Genomic DNA, 19,054 nt, shown 5'->3' with positions numbered 1-19,054 from the left:
GTAGTGATTTCTAACAGTTCGTCTTCAGTTTGTCATGAAAGGGAATGGACAGAATTTAAAGTTAGGAAAAGTGGATAAGAAATCCAATTTGAAACATGAATGCAAAACTGATTCCAATGAAAGAGAATGAAGACCCATCCCCCTAACATCATTCATGTACTATAATCATTTAACATGAATAACTGTTGAAGAGGTTTAACATGATTTGTTAAAACTTTCCAATATAGACCCCAAAGGTTACCTTATGTGTCTATTCAGTGATGCAATAAGATTGGACAAAACACAGACATGTGGTTAACTGGAAATGTGAATGGGTTGGCCCAGATGTTCATGATCTAAAGAAATTCAATGAATTTTATGATGGGGTGGAAATGAAGTGCAAATGTTCATTACCCAGAGCAGAAGAGTTTACTACTTAGAGCCACTCCATTGACATACTCTGGTACTGACCTGTTCTGGTCAGTCCTAAAAAAAAAAAAAAAAAAAACACCTTCAAAATGGTCAGTGCTCAGCCTTAGTAAAAGCCTCAGAGTCTAATTGTGATCAGTCATCAGTTCATTGATGGGACATGACTTAGACAAGAGACAAATTTGTTGTTTGTTTAAAAGAACAATTCCCATTTAGACTCTGCTCTCTGCAAACAGGGAAAAGGATTTAATACATCTGAGATATTTTCAGAAAGCACCAGAATGTTCCACCAAGTGAACTGAGAAAACACCATGAATTAAGTGAAATGAGGCAAATGACATCTGTGGACATGCAAGAAAGCAGATTTCCTAATCTGACCTCCTCCCACACAGAGCAAAATGCTGTGGAGGCATGAGTAGGTCAAGAGGTTGCCAGTTTTTTTCAGTGATGGTCTTGTTTACTTATGGCAATTTGAGTTTTATTGTCATCATTAGGTGTAGAAAACATGCTGAAACCGCATGAATCTGAAACCCTATCTGTGCCAAGAGAGCCCTGTTGGCTGATTTCTCTTCAGTAACACAAGTGTGTTTTCTGGGGATTACTTTGACATGAAAGAGTGGGGGCAATCCAATCAGAACATGACCCCAGTTTTCATTCATCCCGCCCCTGTTTGATTGACTCTTCAACTGTACCCGTTATCCTCCATTTGACTCAACAAATGATAGTAACTGTTACCTCATTAGCATGGCTTTCCAAGGATTATATCAGAGGAGGTGGGAGCTGGCTAAGTGCTTCGATCAAATGTGTTGTGTTAGCTAGCGATGGCATCAGTCAATGCACGACTGCAAGGCTCCAAACGTTTGTGGAAAGTGAGCTCCACAGCAGTGTTAGCTACGAGAACCAGGGGCCAGATTCTCCAAAAAGTTCTTACTAATAATCTTAAGACGTTTCGTAAGAGGAAAAAATGAGAAGTTCATAAGAATGTTCTCAAGTGCTATTCCCCATTATTTTCTTAAGAACTGCACATTATCTTAAGAACTTCTTAATTTTTTCCACTTACGAACTTCTCAACTCTCTACCTTTATGTAAACAAACAGCCTCTAGCTGCAACCCACAGCAGCTCCATCTAAAATACAACAAAACAATATCCATTACAGTCTCAACTTTGATTTGATGTTATAAAAGTGTTTTCTCAAAAATTGAGATACATACTTTGTATTGGACAGCGACGATATTACTAACCTATTAGTTAATGGAATCTAAATATAATTGACACATGAATGGTGACTGATGGCTAAACAAAATGTCCTCATATAGACTCAGAAACAATATATGTGCCTATATGTGTCTAAATACTGGCTTAGATATTAGGCTGAATTACAGTTTAGATAACGATTACCACTATGTTAACATATACAATGTAAAATTATTAATGTATTAATCTGTGTTATATAATCAAATTTGGCTCTAAATTAATCAAAGATGTTTGAAAAATAGCTTACCTTCACACAGCATGTGGTTACTTAAGACGACCTTTACCTGTCTTAAAGTTACGATACTATTTAAGAAAAATAGTAAGATAATTTCTTTCAAGAATCCCATTTATTCTTAAGAAAAATCTTAAGAATAAAGTTGAGAACATTCTTAAGATCTTTTGTTTGGATTCTTAAGATATTTTGTTTGTGAATTCGAAAATATCTTAAGATTCTTCTTAAGCCCAAACTTAAGAAAAAAAGTGGAACTTAAGAAGAAATTTAATCTTAAGAACCTTTGGAGAATCCGGCCCCAGGTTGACTTGGTCTACCACGTCACATACAGAGATAATGCCTGTGTTTCCAAGCCATGGTAACCACGCCACTGTCAGCACCCTGGTTAGGAGTTCATTCCAGCTCATCTGTTTACATGCACCTTTGATACCCTCTGACTGGCTCTGTTAGTGCTAATGCAGGGAAAATAAATAATGATCCTAGCAGCCAAGTTAGTTAGAGTAAACCAAACATCCTACTGCCCCTAGGGCGGCGCTATCGGGAGCCCTCAAGGAAAACCAACAGATATGCCAACTCTTTCATTCCATCTGCCATTAGCCTATTGAACAGAGGTAGCCTTAATTGAGTTTTTTGTTGTTTTTTTTTTGACTTTTTGACTTTTTGACTTTTATGAAATAATATTGTAAGTACTGTATGGTCCCTGCACCCCAGAATTTGCACTGAGCGCCTATTTGCCCTTTTGCACATGTAATGTTACAATGTGTTTTAGTGGGTTGTCTACCCAGTGGTTTATTGTTGTATGTATTTTATGTTGCTGTAGAAACCGAATTGCCCCTCGGGGACTAATAAAGCAATCTGAATCTGAATCTGAATCTGAATAACCAGGTTATTCCAACCCGGGATATGCCAATGACATTATCATTGATGTCTTAGTTGAGTATTGTTTGTGTGAACATGAATAAGACCATCTGTGTGTATTTCATTGTCTAGTACAGACACACATAGATTGATAGAGAGACGTAGATATCTATGCAATTTGTGCAAGAGCTGGAAAAAGGGTCTCATGGTAATTAGTCCATCCCAGCTTAGGGATTGGTTTCATTTGGACACCCCTCCCTCGATCCCCCATGGCCCCATGGGTAATGTAAATGTGTGGCGTACACTGACAGCAATGTTAAAGGAAATTGACTTAAAAAGGGAGGAGAAGACACTGCTTTTTGCCTGAGTTTGCACATCTTTCCCAAGCAATTAGTCCAGGTTTTACATTTCTGTGTGCCTCTGTGATTAGTGACTTGGATGTGTTTGTGTGAGAGCGTGTCTGTGTGTGTATGTGAGTGTTGGTGTTGGTGTGTGTGTGTGTGTGTGAGACACAAGGTGAATTCACAATGTCTCACTCATGCATTCTTGCAGCTGTTGGCTGAAATGTTGCAGGCTATTGTCAGGGAGCTTTTTAATTCCCCTGTGAGTGTGTGCCTGTGTATGTGTGTGTGTGTGTGTGTGTGTGTGTGTGTGTGTGAGTGTGAGAGAGAGAGAGAGAGAGAGAGAGAGAGAGAGAGACAATGGATGCGTAACATACAGGAGAGGTGAAGTGAAGTGGGACTGAGGACAAAATATAATAAATATACACACTTGCACACATGTACATGCATGTGCACCCACACACAAAACAAACACACACACACACACACACACACACACACACACACACACACATAATAGTGCAAGTGATATTTGACTGATCCTCTGGTACATCATGTAGTCTACAGCCTTGGAAAAGAGACAGAGTGTAAAGGAGAATAAAAACACATGAGAGCGAGATCAGCACTAGTTCCACACTTGCAATTAATGGAACAATGGAGACCATCTAGAACAAGTGATGAAGCTCCACACACACACACACACACACACACACACACACACACACACACACACACACACACAAAACATGTTTTAAAAAGAAACCTGAAAATTAGGGTTGCAAGCGTTACCACGCTAAACACACTCAATAAATGTTAGGCACATAAAAGTTTTTCTTTCTTTTTGTTTTGTTTTGTATAAATCACATTAATCATTAATCATGTGTTTTGTTATTTTCTCCCTTAAAGGGATAGTTCACCCACTTTGAAAACTTTGATATTATTTCTTCCTCTCATTGTTACTGAGTGCTGGATACTGGCTGGATGCTCCACATGCTAACTGTTAGCCTCCTGCCATTGAGGTGGACTTCCCCCCAGCTAACATTCTGAAAAACAGCCATATAAGTATACATAAGCAAACAATTTTCTAGTATGATCTAAGCTTTCTGTGCTTGTCCTCAGATACACCAGGGGTTGGCAGGCGCCTGAAAAATACACTAAATGTGTTTGAAAGAGAGGAGTGAAAGAAAAGAAGGAGGTAGCCACAACATTACTTACCAGCTATCTTTTAGTACTCTGGAGTTATCTTTGTGATCAGACCATGTGTTCAGTGAAGAAAACAAATGATAGCAAACTTAAACAGTCTCCTTCAGCCTGTGTGGTGGCTGCTGCTGCTCTGGTGTGGAGTGATACAGGAAGTGAAGAAGTTACCGGATCTTTCTGGATGTTGCTAACAGAAAAAAAAAAGTAGGCTATTCTACACAGTAATTTGAGCAAAAATATCATCCATGTGAACTTAGTAATCATAAATGCATTTTAGTTTCAGAAAGCAACACTTGAAAAGTAATGTTCACCTTCTTTGATTGAATTAACGCGATTAGTTTTAAGAATGTTAGCTGGGTAGGAAGTCCACCTCAATGGCAGGAGGCTAACAGTTAGCATTAATACCATATTTTTCCAAATGGGTCAACTATTCCTTTAAGCATTAGTTAAGTAAAACAGAAAATGTTATAAATATTAAGTAATGGCTCACCTCTACAGGTTAGTTATTCCTAACATACATGTAGCTAGGCCTGCTATGTCACATTTTCAACAAGGGATTAATGCCAGTTACAATCAGTCAAGACACAAAGGCACTACCTCAAACTCTTAACCCTATAAAGCCTGAATTATGAAAGAATTGGCAGAAAATTCCAATTTCTGAAATTGAACCCTTTATTTAGTCCCATAACAAAATATATATATTAAAAAAAAAAAAAAAATCAAAAAATATGTTATTACACGACCTTTCTGGTGTATGATATATGATATGTACTTGAAGTGCCAATGGTATGGTCCACGGTGAACAGGGGAAGTGTTCAAAGGTATACAACAGTATTTTGGTCAAGTATTGATTAAACTGAAAACGAAAAACGGAATTGAAAATGTGTATCATAAATGATACGAATGGCTTTATAGGGTTAATGAATTTAATTCTAAAATACTAACACTGTAAAAAAAAAAAAAAAAAAAAAAAAAGTCCTGCCTTACATTCCCAGGAAACCAGAAAACTCGCAGTGCATCATATACTAGGTGGCTACATTCTTCCACGAGCAATTTGAATTGTAGAGGAATGCGAGATGGAAAAAGACGTATAATTTGATGCAACAAAGTGAAAACTAGCAGCATCAGGAGGAGAGATGTGCAATCCATTGACTGGTCCATACACATTTTCTACGATAGGCATTTCAGATTTCAGACATGGACGTTCAGCAAGGGCCTCCTGAGAATCCTCCAGGGTCTCCCAGGATCTTGCAGTCTCCACATTAGCACGTAAAGATCCTTGCCCTTCTGGCAAGCATAAAAAAGGATAATTGTCAGTGAAGAATACCAGTCATTATCCTTTAGGCTGACCTCCCTCCCCCTGCAATCACTTTCATCTAGATTGGAGGAGTGCTTTTTCAGTCTGGCTTAATGGCAATTATACAGTTATTCAATCTGTACAGCATCCTCTGAGTCTAATCACTTTGATTCGAGTTCTCATGGAGCACTGAAACATGGTCAACATGGGTTGGATGGTGCACAGAGGTCAAAGTGCAAGAGATAATGGTAAACCAGGGGATTGAATGTAAAATAACACCACTTTGGGGTGTGGCGTGTAGTATTTGCCTAAAATCACTTTTTCATTTGAGTTTTTAAAAGGACAGTGGGTTGCAATTGAGTTGCATAGGACTGAGGGTCAAGACAATTCCTTGGCATATCAATCCTTAACTCCAGAAAGAAAATATTAATACTGGAACTGGAATTGCAACATCCCGACGAAAAAATGGTGGGCGTCGAATGTTATGCAAGAATCTGGCATGATTTAAAATTAGATTTGTGGGGCAAAATGGGGCAAAGGCCAACCAACCAAAAAGCAAAACAAAATATCCACAGTCCAGAGTTTGTGAGTGTAATCTATTTGTTTCTCATTTCTCCATCCTCCTGGAAATGCTTGTTCATTTCTTTATGGATATGGATAATTAAAAAGAAATGAAACAGGCTGGTGGCCTTGTGTAGTGGGGATAGCAATACGATGTCATGGCATGAATAATAACACCAAGGCAGTCATTATGAATATGTTTTTGGACTCAGAATATGCCGACAACAGAATGAGTGTGACTGTCTGTGTTCCAGTGCATCAAAGCCTGGACAAGACACGACAGCAGTTAAGGTGTGCAGTTGTTGTAATTGCAATGTATCTTGCATGCGGTATCATATTGTAAACAAATACTTCTCAGTTTAGCAATAAAATTTGTGCCTTGCTGCAAAATCTCATTATGAGGGTCTGAGATCTCTGACTCACTAAGTGCAGATATGACTCTACTCAATCTAGTTAGCAAGAACTGTTTTAAAAATTACAGGAGAACTACATTAATGATGACAAAAATATGTATTTAAATGTCAGATCGGTGATGATGGATCAGCGTCAAAGTGGTGTGTTTAAATGCTTGTGACAGGTGCAGATGTGTTTGACAAGCCTGAGTAGATTCACTTGATTTCATTCAAAACCACAGGGGAAAAGGCACTGAGCAGATTAGGAAGAAATGACCCCAAAATTATCAAGGAAATGATAAAAAAAAAAAAAAAAAAAAAAAAAAAATACAAGACAACTACCAGAAAATTAGCAAAACCAAAAACCAAAATTCTTCAACAAAAAATAAATAAAATAAAAAGAAAGAAAGAAAAAGAAAGAAATAAAAAAGTGAATTTTGTAAAGAGGGTTGAATAAAACCAATACAAACAACACATAGAAACAGCTGATACATGGATAGATACACAAACAGTGTCTTTTTTCATATATGTTATCCCATATACAGTAAGGCTGTGTGGAGGTTATTTTTCATGTGTATCTGTATCTGTACAGATACACATGAAATAAGGCTAAATATTTGTACTTGTTTTGCTGTGGGGCTCAAAGCGAACAGGGGTGTGGTTTGGACAAATGGACAAAAACAGCATCTCTCTCACTCAGCTTTACCACGACTCAGATTCCTCAGAGGTTTAGAAAAGGATTCTTTAGCCAATCAGCTGTCCCCCACAAAGGCAGTCAGCACAGCAGAAGAAGAAAAAGAGAAAAACTGGCCCCATCCGTTCTAATTTAGTAATGAAAATCACTGGAGTTAGAAAATCAAACAAAAACTAAACCAGCAAGAAAATCTGAAATATCTCTCTCTCTCTTCTCTCTCTCTCTCTCTCACTCACTCTCTCTCACTCTCTCTCTCTCTCTCCACTTGCTGTTAGGAGTGCATGTCACCCACCAGCACACTGACTACAGAGGAGAAAAAAACCCACCTCCTTCCTCTGAGCTCAACAAGGAAAGACAGCAAAGTTATTTTCAGTTGAATATGTTTCCACCATAAATATTGGCCTACTATTAAAACATCCAAATAATATGGGGGGAAAAAAATCAGATGGAAAAAAAAAAAAAAAAAAAAACAGTTGTATAAAACACACTGTTTGTGCTTTGCCAAATATGGTCTTCTAATGTGGGAACATCACTAATATACACTGAATGTTAATGTTGCCATTCTTGTCAATAAATTATTCATCCAGTCCTTCTCAATTCATACGCATTTTCATATACCTGCGAGCGTGCATGTGCACCCATGCACACACACACACACACACACACACACACACACACACACCAAACTTTATCAAGGTAGGACTTACCCTTAGTTGCTCTTGTTCACAGCTCATAAGTTGGCCTGGAAACTGCAAGAGAAACAACAATCAGCTCTTGGATGTGTATTAAAAACCATCAGCTTTAAATGAGCCTTGTTCAGCAGCCATTACAGCAGCAGCCCAACTGGATTAGATGGTCTGCCGTACTCTAAAACCAGAGTGTGAGGGGTAACCTGATCTTTTAAAAGACTTTTAATGTTGCTGTCGGACGATTGAGGCATATAACGACACTTCCTGCTCACTAATGGGTCACAGTTTTCATAAACCAGAGAGGGAAGTAGCCCTACCTCCCTTTTTAACTACATTACCCATCACACTAGACACACACACCACAGCCCAGTGTAAAGTCAAAGTGTGTAATAGAGCCGCCGGTCCACCAGAGGAAAGCATGGCAGTGTGACATTGTGTGTCGCTGAGGCGTGAAAAATACACAGTTGTATGAAAAAGCAGGAAGATGACATAAAGGAAGAGACAGAGTCCATGTAAGGAGGAAGACGGGGTGGCGGACACCCGGCCTTTCCCCTAACAGACCCGAGCTCAAATACACCTCCAAGCAAAACCATTTCTAGCGTGTTTGGTAGTTAAAGTTTCCTAACCTTTACCCTAACCTTAAACTAATCCTAACCTTAACCTAACACTAACCTTAAACAAGCTAAGATCCTACATTATTCTTAGACTGGCCAAAACCAGCTTTAACCCTTTTAGAGTAGAATTTTAGACTCAAACCATAACCTGACCATAACCATAGCCAAACTCAGACCTTTAATCATTCTTTAACTAGACCAAGACCAGTTTTAACCCGAAACTTAACTATTCAGAATAAGATTAAAAAAAAAAAAAAAAAAAAAAAAAAAAGAATAAGATTAAAATGACACACTCAACATAACCTGACTCTAACCTCAACCTGGTGCAATGAGCATGAGGGAGAGCAGCTCTTATTTGATTCCCTAATAATAAATTACTAACAACACAGTTACCGACCTTTCTGATAACACTGGGGCTGCAGGGGAGGGGTTGCAGGGTTTTGTGATCCACACTGAACCCTCAGCACAGGCCCGTTCAGATAAGACACGGACATGAGCCAGAGGCTTTTCTCACCAAAACTCACTTCACAAGCCGCCCACACTACCCAAACTGGAGAGGGGGGAGGGAGGAGATATCGAGTGTATTGTTCCTAACACCTAAGCTTAACCTAACCCTTACCTTAACCTCACCTTAACCAAAGTAACATTAGCTGACGAGCTAACAAGCTAATGATTTCAGAGCAGTGTTTGAACCCAAATATTTTACAGTTCATAACAGAAGGTCTTGAAGATCCTGGAGAATGGAGTGGAGTTACACCTCAACTTCATGCCATCATGAATCTATTCACTTCAATGGGAGAAGTGAACATGAGCACCAGTTCTTTCACCTAGTCACCAAGTAAATAGGCTACTGGACCCATTTTTCACAAGCCACATATTTTCTTAAAGGAATAGTCCAACATTTTGGGCAAAATTCCCCTTTTCCGACCTACTTAGCCTGAAACAAGATGATTGATACCATTTTCATCTCTGTATGTCTTGTGGTTCGGTTTTTATTTAGGTAGCATTTCCTGTTAGCTTAGCATAAAGGCTTGAAGTCTATGGGAGTCATTAGCCTACTTCCATCACAGTGAAAAAATAAGCTATCTAGCTTATTAAGCAAATGGAAACAACCTTCCTGCTTCCAATTTTCCAAGCACATCAAAGGTTATCATTGTTTTAATGTGGGTTTTATCAGATCACACCAATTTCAAATGCTGGCATTTGAGTATGGATTTTTGTAATTACAAATATACTTTTATTGTAATTTTTCAAAAAAAAAAAAAAAAAAAAAAGTTTTTACATAACTTCCAACTAATTTTGTTGCCAATTTTCTAATAATATTTTGTTAGTTTTATGTTTTTTGTCTTTTGTTTTTTGCCAATTTCCTACTACTTACTGCTACTGTTCTTTCTTATTCTTTACTAATGTTCAAGTCATTTTTTGCGCATTTTCTAATCAATTTTTCTCATGTTTTTGACAGAAATCAACTTGATTCTGTACAGGTTTCAAAGGGTTAAGTGATCATAGAAAACGCTGTACTTTTCAGTCAGTTATCTGTGATATGCTTCTTTGGTTCCATGTTACACGATGGAAAACACAATGGAAAACACAATGGAACCTATAGGTCCATTGTAGTGTTTTTTTGTAATTGGTAAGATTTTGGATGATCTCAACAAAGGCTGAGTCCTGAAGCATGTCGATTTTACCGAGAAATTGTTATTATTACTTAAGCTGTTGATGAAATTTCCTCATTACTAATTCAATCCTACCTTGTAGAAGCAACACCATAATGCACTGCTATCAGCCAGATACTCTCTCTCCAGTCATAATCTCACACTCCAAAATGGCTTGCATCCACTTCAACACCATTAACACTTCCACAACCCCCCCAACACACACACACACACACACACACCGCATCTCCACATCCACGCCAAGCTTTCTCAATGTTATTTTTCTTGCTCCTCCTCTCTTACTTGTTCTCCTTATCCCTCCCCTTGTGCCTTTTAGGGTTTTGCGATGATTTCCATCGCTCCAACCTGATTTGCAAGAGAAGGAAAACCCTGTGAGGATTATGAAGGGAGAGATAATAGCAGAAAAAAAGGCAGGGAGGAAAATTGGTCTGATTATGTGTTGATACTTTCCTGTGTGTCCCCCCATGAGGGATGTTTCTTGTCTCACACTGAGGTCAACCAACACTGCACTAGCACTGAACCAGGGACGAGCCTCATTTGTGTGGAATAAAGTATGGAGTGAGAGATAGCAAGAGGGAGAGCTCTGGTGGTTTTTATACTTGGGGGTGAATGTTTGCTCAGTTCCATCAATAAAATGAAACTGAATTCAAGAATGGAGAGAGTTAGATCCAGCTAGAGCAGCTGATCACAACACACTTTTTTCACAGCAGCCACTATGACACGAACTAGCAGGTAAAGACAAGTGGTGCTAATGACATTAATTAAGGTTCCAGTCCATGTAGGTCTAACAGAGCCAGGCTCCTGGGGTTGTTCATGTTGGTTCACTGGAAAGACTGCTACACTTAAATGGAACGGCACCTTAATTAATGTCATTTGTAACACGTATTTACCTTGGCTGCCGTGAATAAAGTCTATTTCAGATATCAATATTCATCAACCTGGGATAAGGTTTGCCTGAATTATGCACGTTCATGGTGAAATTATAATGCTGTCTTTAGTTGAGCTCTGAGAATGGGATTAGTAATGGTCTTATGGGGGGCTGGTTTGGGATAAAGACTAGCGTTTGGGGTGACAGCTTGAGGGGGGTGGACTGTGAGAGGTAAGCAGGGACGGGTCTGCATTGTCTCATTCTGTTGTTTCTCTTTCTGTATCTATTTGAGGGGAGATTAAAAGCTGAGTTGATGAATTTGTATCATTATTAAATTATTATGCAAACAATGGGAAAAACAGTTTGCAGTTGTGAGAGTACATACACTAAAGTGGTGGGACCATGTGATGCTAAAGAGCAAAAACATTTAGAAAATTGTGAAATATCCCCGATGTTTTGTAAAAGTGATGGGAATTTTTAAAAATGATCTTTACAAGTGGAACTAGAACCTGAGAATTGAGAACGATTAAGAAATTTTAATTTCCGGGAAACCATCTCTCATAGTCTTCTACGAAAAACAACCAATCAGAGCCCAGAGACACGTTTTATTTGCCTTGCGATTCTACCCCATAGTTGTAAAGCTTGCTATAACTCATTACACCACAGAAATACAGTCATGGAAAGTTGTTAAAAGCTTATGGGAGAGTCATGGAAAGGTTTTGGAATTTAAATGGCAATTAAGTATAGAAACTCTGATGATAATAATAATACAATAAAATTGTAGTACAATAAGTACACTTAAGCAATAGTAATAATAATAATAACAGGCCTGCAAATCTGTGAGATAAACAAATTTCTGTGAGGACATAGCTTATTACTGCACCATCTGCTGCCTTGAAAGAGAACTGCACTTTAACCCTGTTCCAAACATATTTTTGTGGTTCTTACAACGCTAATGAGTAAAGGACAGTCAAGGAAGGTGATATATATTGCTAAATATAGCTAATGAAGCTTTGCTAAATATAGCAAAGTTTGCTCTAGTCTAAATGGGACATGGTGATTGTCCTTCACGTCTGAGAAGACTTTTGGCCTTTGCAAATCACCAATGAACATGGAGATGACTCTGCAACCCCAGTCTGGAGGTGTAGAATCTGGAGCAGTGGGGGCACTGGAAGCCAGTCAACGTGATCACTGCCGGTGTTATTCTGTTCAATCTGCATGCTCAATCTCTGGCAGACCCCACCAGCTCCTTTGGTCTAATATTGCACCAGCGAAGGTGGGCTTTGAGTCTTTGTAGTGTTTCTCTGAGCTGCCTTGATGTCTTCTACCACATGCAAGTTCTCCATACAGCAGGCATCTGGTCATGCTGTGCTCCTCCAGGCAAATGACATGCCCCACCTACCTAATTTGGGTCTTGATGAGCACTGATTCAATGCTGGTGGAATCAACATGGTAGAGGACTTTGAGATTTGTGATGCAATTCTGCCAGCCGATTCCGGAAGTATGGAGTGAAGAGCTCACATGTGGAAGGTTTCCAGCTTCTCGATGTGCCTGCAGTACAGTGTCCACAATTCCTATCCATAGAGGAGAGACGGAAGGACCACTGCACTGCACTCTTTAATCCTTCATCGGAGCATCCCAATGCCTGGCTTGCTTTGCTGATTTGAAAGTCATATTCTCCATTCAAGGAGCCATTGTTGGATGGTGCTTCCCAAGTACTTGAAGCTCTCGATGTTTGAGTGCTGGGTACCCTTAATACTGATGACTGGTGCAAGGGAGTTGGTGTGACATGCAAGTTGGTGGAGAACCTCAGTCTTGCCAAGACTGATTGTCAGCCCAAACAGCTTTGAAGCCTCTGAAAAACGATCAAGGATCAGCTGCAGGTCAGAGTCCTGGTGGCCCACAAGTGCAAAGTCATCAGCTAAGAGGGCTACCTGCAGGAGCCCATGGAGGCTTTTTGTTCTAAACACTATATCTTGTATATCATGTCAGGCAGCCAGCCTGTTAGCAAGTTATGTTACCTTTAGCTACCAAAAACTACTTGGTTAAGATTAAGGAAAGGATAGGTTTAAGCATAGGAACCACTTGGTTAAGGATATGTTTGAGTAAAAATAGCACCTGGTTACAGTAACATGATGGGACATATGTCACGTTTGCAACAAACAAACATCACTGTTGCATCACTCAAACTCAGGTCGCCTGGGTGAAAGTCAGTTGTTTGACCCATTAGCCACCCCACCCGCTTTGTGGCACAGACCGAAGGCATAATTACAAACATTACATGTGTTACATACAACCCCTCCCCCCACCCCGCCCCCCACCTCCCTTTTTTCCCTTTCCTCCAGTGGGGGTGTGACAGTGAGAGCAGGAGTCAAAATTCTCGAATTCTTAAAATTATTCCAGTCAAGACCCAGTAACATGTCAACTCATATGGAAACAAAATTCTCACGCTGACAGATGGAGCATGCTCCGCATTGCGATTCTCTGATCAAAGACTCTCTGCTGTCTACACAAGTAAGTCTGTCTCAAAATGACAGAGGTGACATTAATGTTATGTGGCATCTTTGTTTTCTGCTATAGATTATGAAATGAAATGTGAAATGTGTTTATTTATCTGAACCAATTTTAAGCCTTTAATTTGTTGCATTGGTGGTTTAATGTCACAACAGCTCTTCAGAATCTGGACAGAGAAATATATTTGTTGGCTGCTGTGGTTACATACAGTATGACACTGACAACTATGAGAAGTTTGTCTGAAATACAGCATCTGGGGACTGAAAGACAAAAAAAGAATAAAATGGAAATTGTTGCTTGAGTGAACAAAGCCAGACCCACCAGCTTTTGATGGAGAAGTTAATCCAGCCATGTTGCAATTCCATGTGTGAGTTACAGTCTGTCAGAGAACAGCTGATAGAGATGCATGGAGGAAAATGAGAGTGGGGGAACAAGATGGAGATAAAAGGCAGACAGAGGAAAGAATGATCTGATGACAAAGACAAGTGCTTAAAACAAAAGATCAGAAGGGAATGAGGGAAGCAAGAATCTGTGATTGACAGAGACAAAACATGAGCGAGAGAGGGATGGAGAGAGAGGAGGGTGTGGGGGGGGGGGTGAGAGAGCAAGGCCCTGTGCAACACTATATTCCTTAGCCATGCAGAAAACGCTCGAGTTAAAAAAAAAAAAAAAAGTCAATAAGTGGCATTGTGCTGATCACAGCCAAATGAGGTAGAGGGACAGCAAGAAAGCAGGAGGGGAGGAGAGAGCATACAGTGAGCTGACACAGATAAAGTGTGTGTGTGTGTGTGTGTGTGTGTGTGTGTGTTGGGGGGGGGTTGTTGGTAGGGGGGAGAGAGGGGGATGCAGGCACTTGGATTTCATGCCAATATCAACTGAAGCAGCCACACAACCGCAACAACTGTCCGCTGCCATCCAGAAGTCAATCCATCACCGGTTCGGTACCTAATCATTTCAAGGTTCACCGGAGCTCAATTTTGGGGAATGACCGCTGATTGAATGTTATGAAACGGATAGTGAGGCAGTAGGTGTTCCCCAAAGCATTTCTTTTTTTTCTTTTTCTTTTTTTTTTCAATGTCCGGTCAAGGCTACCAAGCAAAATGCCAGGCTTCAGTGACTGTCTGTGTTTCATTCGACCATTTGGGTTTTGGCAGGCGGCTGTCCCCTGTGGTGCCTGCTTCTATTACAGTCAACGCCGCTCTTTGTTTCACTCGACAAATATCCGACATGACTGCACGAGAGACTAAACTGATGCTTGGCAGACCCGTCTCTGTGTGAGCATGGTGAAATAAGCCACGTGAAATATTTCATGGCCTTAGGGCAAGATGTGGAGTTTTAACACAAGATGACAAAGTTCCCAGCATGGAGAACATGGGTGATTTTGTTTTTGTCACCTTGTTTGGAGTCAAGCGACTATTGCTGGGAGTTTGTTTGTTTTCCAGTTTGGGTGGTCTAAAAGCTTGGTACACCCACACAAAAGAATCACTCACATTTTAGCATTTGGATTTTGAGAATAAAACCTGATACAACTGTTAGCTGTATCACTGCTGTTGCAAATCTACAGCTTGCCGTTTAGGTGCAAAATGGAGCTGCATGCTGGTGTGTGTTTTGTAGACCAGTGATTTTCAAACTGTGGGTCCCGGCCAAGTGGTTGGTCCCAGGGTGGAGACAGGTGGGTCATGGGAAGGCTACATAAATGCATTCTTTCCTCAATAAGGATGGATAGACATGAAAAACAAAAAGGTTTAAAGCTGAATATTATGACACTGATGCTTTTCAGTGGAACACATTTAAATGACATTTAATGTCCAACAAATAATAATAAATGTAATTAATTTGCCCATATGGAATATAAGCCATTCCTGGAAAAAAGACCTTACTGTGGGCGTTAAAGTTTCACATTCTTTCTGAATCCAAAATTTTGTTGCAAATGGCAGTACTGATATCATGAGAAAAAAAAAATAGAAATAATTATAACTGGAAATATGTGTTTTTTTGCAAATTAACTTCTCAAATATTGAAGCATCATTAGGATTCAGCTTCATGACAGATAGTCATGTATTTAAGTGGAAAGCTTAAATACTTTGTTTCACTTCATATGTGGTGGGCCAACAGTACGTCCACGTGTGGGTTGGCATGAAAAAGTTCATTAAAAAGCTTATTCTCACATCCAAACAGTGAGGGGTGAATTCACAAAGAGCGGATAGTGGCCGCTGATAGTGTCATCAGTAGTGCACCACATGTGACCACTATCTGTGCAGTCTTATGATCTGATTCATAAAGGACAATGTGCTAATGATCTTACAGCACAAACACGCCCACACAGTTTAGCAGCAGAGCGCAATTTGCATCTGAGTGAAAAGTAGAAATGTTGCCTTTGTGCCAAGCCCACAGCAGAGAAGACAATGGTAGAGAGGAAAAGAAAAATGAAATTTTCAGACCGTGACCATGAAGTGCTGACCAACAAGGAGCAGAGGAATTCTGAAAGTTTCAAGCGGGGACTTAAACCTAACAGAAAGACATTGTATTTAGGACTTACATTCCTGTTAGCACCGTTTTCTGACATACCTTATAGGTACCTTCAGCTGTACTATGCTGCAAAATATTTTAATAATAATAATAATAATAATGATAATAATAATAATGGTGATAATAATTTAGTTTTTATTTTCTCCAATTGTCATTGTTTCCGCAAACAAAATAAATCATTTTGAACAGAGCTGTCCATGGTTCTGAATCTAACCTGTGAAAGAGGCCAGTCAATTTCTGTTTCCAGAGTGAGAGAATGTTTCCATGGCATTTGATAGGTTTCTAAACTTGGATTTGTGTCTTTTTCTAACAACCTGATGTATTCATCAGGTCTACATAGGCTGCAGTGCTTTGGGATAACACATATGAACCTCTGAACCTTTAACCCGTCACAAGCCTGTGAGCAGCCAAAAATCCTCTGACAGGAGCCTCCTGAATTTTATTTATTTTTACTACAATTACCATATTTTATCACTGTTTCAACTCCATTTTTGTTTTGTTACCTTCACCAGCAGAGCTGGACAGGATTTATATTTATGACCCATTCTGTCTGTTTGTCTGTTAATTTGTTTGTCTGTCAGCAGGATATCTCAAAAAGTTCTGAGTGGATTTACATGAAACTTCACTGATCATGAGCCAAGGAAGAACTGATTGATTTTTTTACTCTGATTGGCCAAAAGGGGGTGTAGTGGTGGGGCATGATTAACTTTTGGTGACTATCCAACATGTGGAGCTGGCATATCTTGACAATTACATAGTCCTGGTGGAGGTATGCGCTCTACTGAGTGCTGTTTTTGTAGTTTGGGGTTTTATTGATATGTCTGTTTTATTAATTTGTCTGATTGCTTTGCTACTGTTGTAATTTGTGAGGGGAATGATTTCATTCTGGGTTAAATAAAAAGGTGCAATTCTCCGTTATGCCTAGCATGATGATGCTTTCCTCACTGGAAAGTCTGGGTGTGATACCCCTAATAAATGTGCTTCAAATACCACCAATCGTCTGAAAACGTTAATAATTTCACTCCAACTATGGGTTGCTCTTAGCTCAGATCTTTGTGAATTCAGCTGTCTCTGCAGCAAGGCTCATTTGAATAGAAAGGGAGCAATTTTTTGCCACATGTATGCATTTTACTTAACTTAAATGCGCGCAAATAGCACCGGCTCATTGTGATGCTATTTGCTTGGTGATAGAAAAGTTGGTCAACAATGTGAAACACACTAGTTGATGTGTGGAGTTTTGTGTTTGACAGTTGAACATCAGTCCTGCTGGCTGGTCATTATGGAGACAACACAATCCACTTTTTAAAAAAATAGCACCACATAATGAGGCAGTGGTTTTTTCTACAAGAGCTGTAATAGACTCTAATAACAAGTGCATCCTTAGCCTGTCTCCAGGGAAGAGTGTCAGGGTTTGTGAATTTAGGACAATTTAGTCTGTCTCCAATGTGCCAGACTACACTTATCCATTCCAGAATACTGAGTCCATGTCAAATAAGTAAGTAACTTGAACTAAGTTTGACCCCACATTGTTAGAGTAAGATGGATTAATTCAAAAGTTGGGAAATAAAAGGCGTAGTGGAATGTGGAGATCAGACAGATGAAGGCTGTATTTTAACAGAAGTGAATGAAAAGGGGAAACAGATGTAATCATTAAAGAGAAGGACCAAGGTCTAATCCCCGAGGTCCTGTGTGAGAGAAGCAGTTATATCTTTTTAAAAATACATCCCCCGCTGTCTCATTACTTCCTGTCCTGGAAGCACACTCAAAACAGGCCATGGTGCCTGACCACAGTGAAGGCAACACAATCATGTAAAACTTCATGTAACGAGCACAATGTGACAATTATCTCACTGCACTGCACTTCAAACAGACGCTTAACTTGTGGATAAGGTTAGGCAACCAAAACACTGGCAAAGGAGGAGAAGATTGTTATTATGGATTGGGATTATGGTTAACCCTTTGAAACCTGATCAAATTCACTTGATATCTTTCAGAATCAGGAATACTTTAATGACCCCAGAGGGGGAATTGGGACAGTTCAAAAACATGGGAAAAAGGTGATGAACAAATGAGTGAGAAATGGCCTGAACATTAGTATAAACCAATTAGTATAAAGGCTGTGCAAATTAATAAAATTTTATTTTAAATTCCAATTTTGGCTTCCGATGGTTATGAAAAAAAAAAAAAAAGACAACTGAGATAAAAATATAATTATGCCGCATTCCATTTCCCCCCTTTCCTTTGTAGTTGTGCACTTGCACCACAAAGTCAGTGAGTAATCATGTGAAATAATCATGATCTCAATACTCAATGCAAACAAAATAATGGTGATTATGATTTTTGCCATAACTGAATACCCCTAAAAGTTACAAGGAAATGACCTGGATCATCACAAAATCATCACAAAATAAGATAAATATAAATCCTGTACAATTTTTAAAACATAAATTACAACAGATACAACAACCCTAACCCTAAACAACAGAAAAGAAAAAGAAAACTACACTTACAATATATACATATGTTTATTAAAAATTAAATTAAATTGCGCCAAAATTACCAAAAAATATTGAAAAACCCAATTAATTATAATAATTAAATTAAATCAAATTAAATTAAATTAAATTTGTTCTGAGGGTAAAATAAAACCAATCAAATTAAAAAACCTGCACTAAAGATCCTTGGTTTCAAGAATTAAAAAAGAAAAACCTTCACTGTTCCTCCTTCCTCCACAACCTAATCTTTTAAATATATTAAATCTGATTGGTTAAAATGGATGAAATTGGTTAAAATTTGTTTAAAATTTAAATAGCAGGCTCCATTGCCTTGGCCTTTCAGGAGACCACTGGCAAAAAGGCCTGGTTGTAGTTCAACACTTGAGCTGGAGGGTTTGTGTGTCACCAGCACACAGCCAGCTGGCAGTCAG

General features: G+C 39.1%; 1 protein-coding gene across 1 annotated transcript in view; it reads right to left on the bottom strand.

Annotated features, from left to right (window-relative positions):
• rbfox1 (RNA binding fox-1 homolog 1) overlaps positions 1 to 19,054 on the bottom strand; it is a 441,392-nt gene that overhangs the window by 230,736 nt on the left and 191,602 nt on the right. The window contains exon 3 of the mRNA XM_030058693.1: positions 7,946 to 7,987. Coding sequence (XP_029914553.1) covers positions 7,946 to 7,972 — 27 coding nt within the window. The 5' untranslated portion in view covers positions 7,973 to 7,987. The remainder of the gene's footprint in view (positions 1 to 7,945; positions 7,988 to 19,054) is intronic.

Source organism: Myripristis murdjan, chromosome 8 (genome assembly GCF_902150065.1).
Source record: "Myripristis murdjan chromosome 8, fMyrMur1.1, whole genome shotgun sequence".
NCBI classification, from domain to species: Eukaryota; Metazoa; Chordata; class Actinopteri; order Holocentriformes; family Holocentridae; genus Myripristis; species Myripristis murdjan.
The sequence above is the reverse complement of the archived record's forward strand: the minus strand, read 5'-3'. Positions and strand labels throughout refer to the sequence as shown.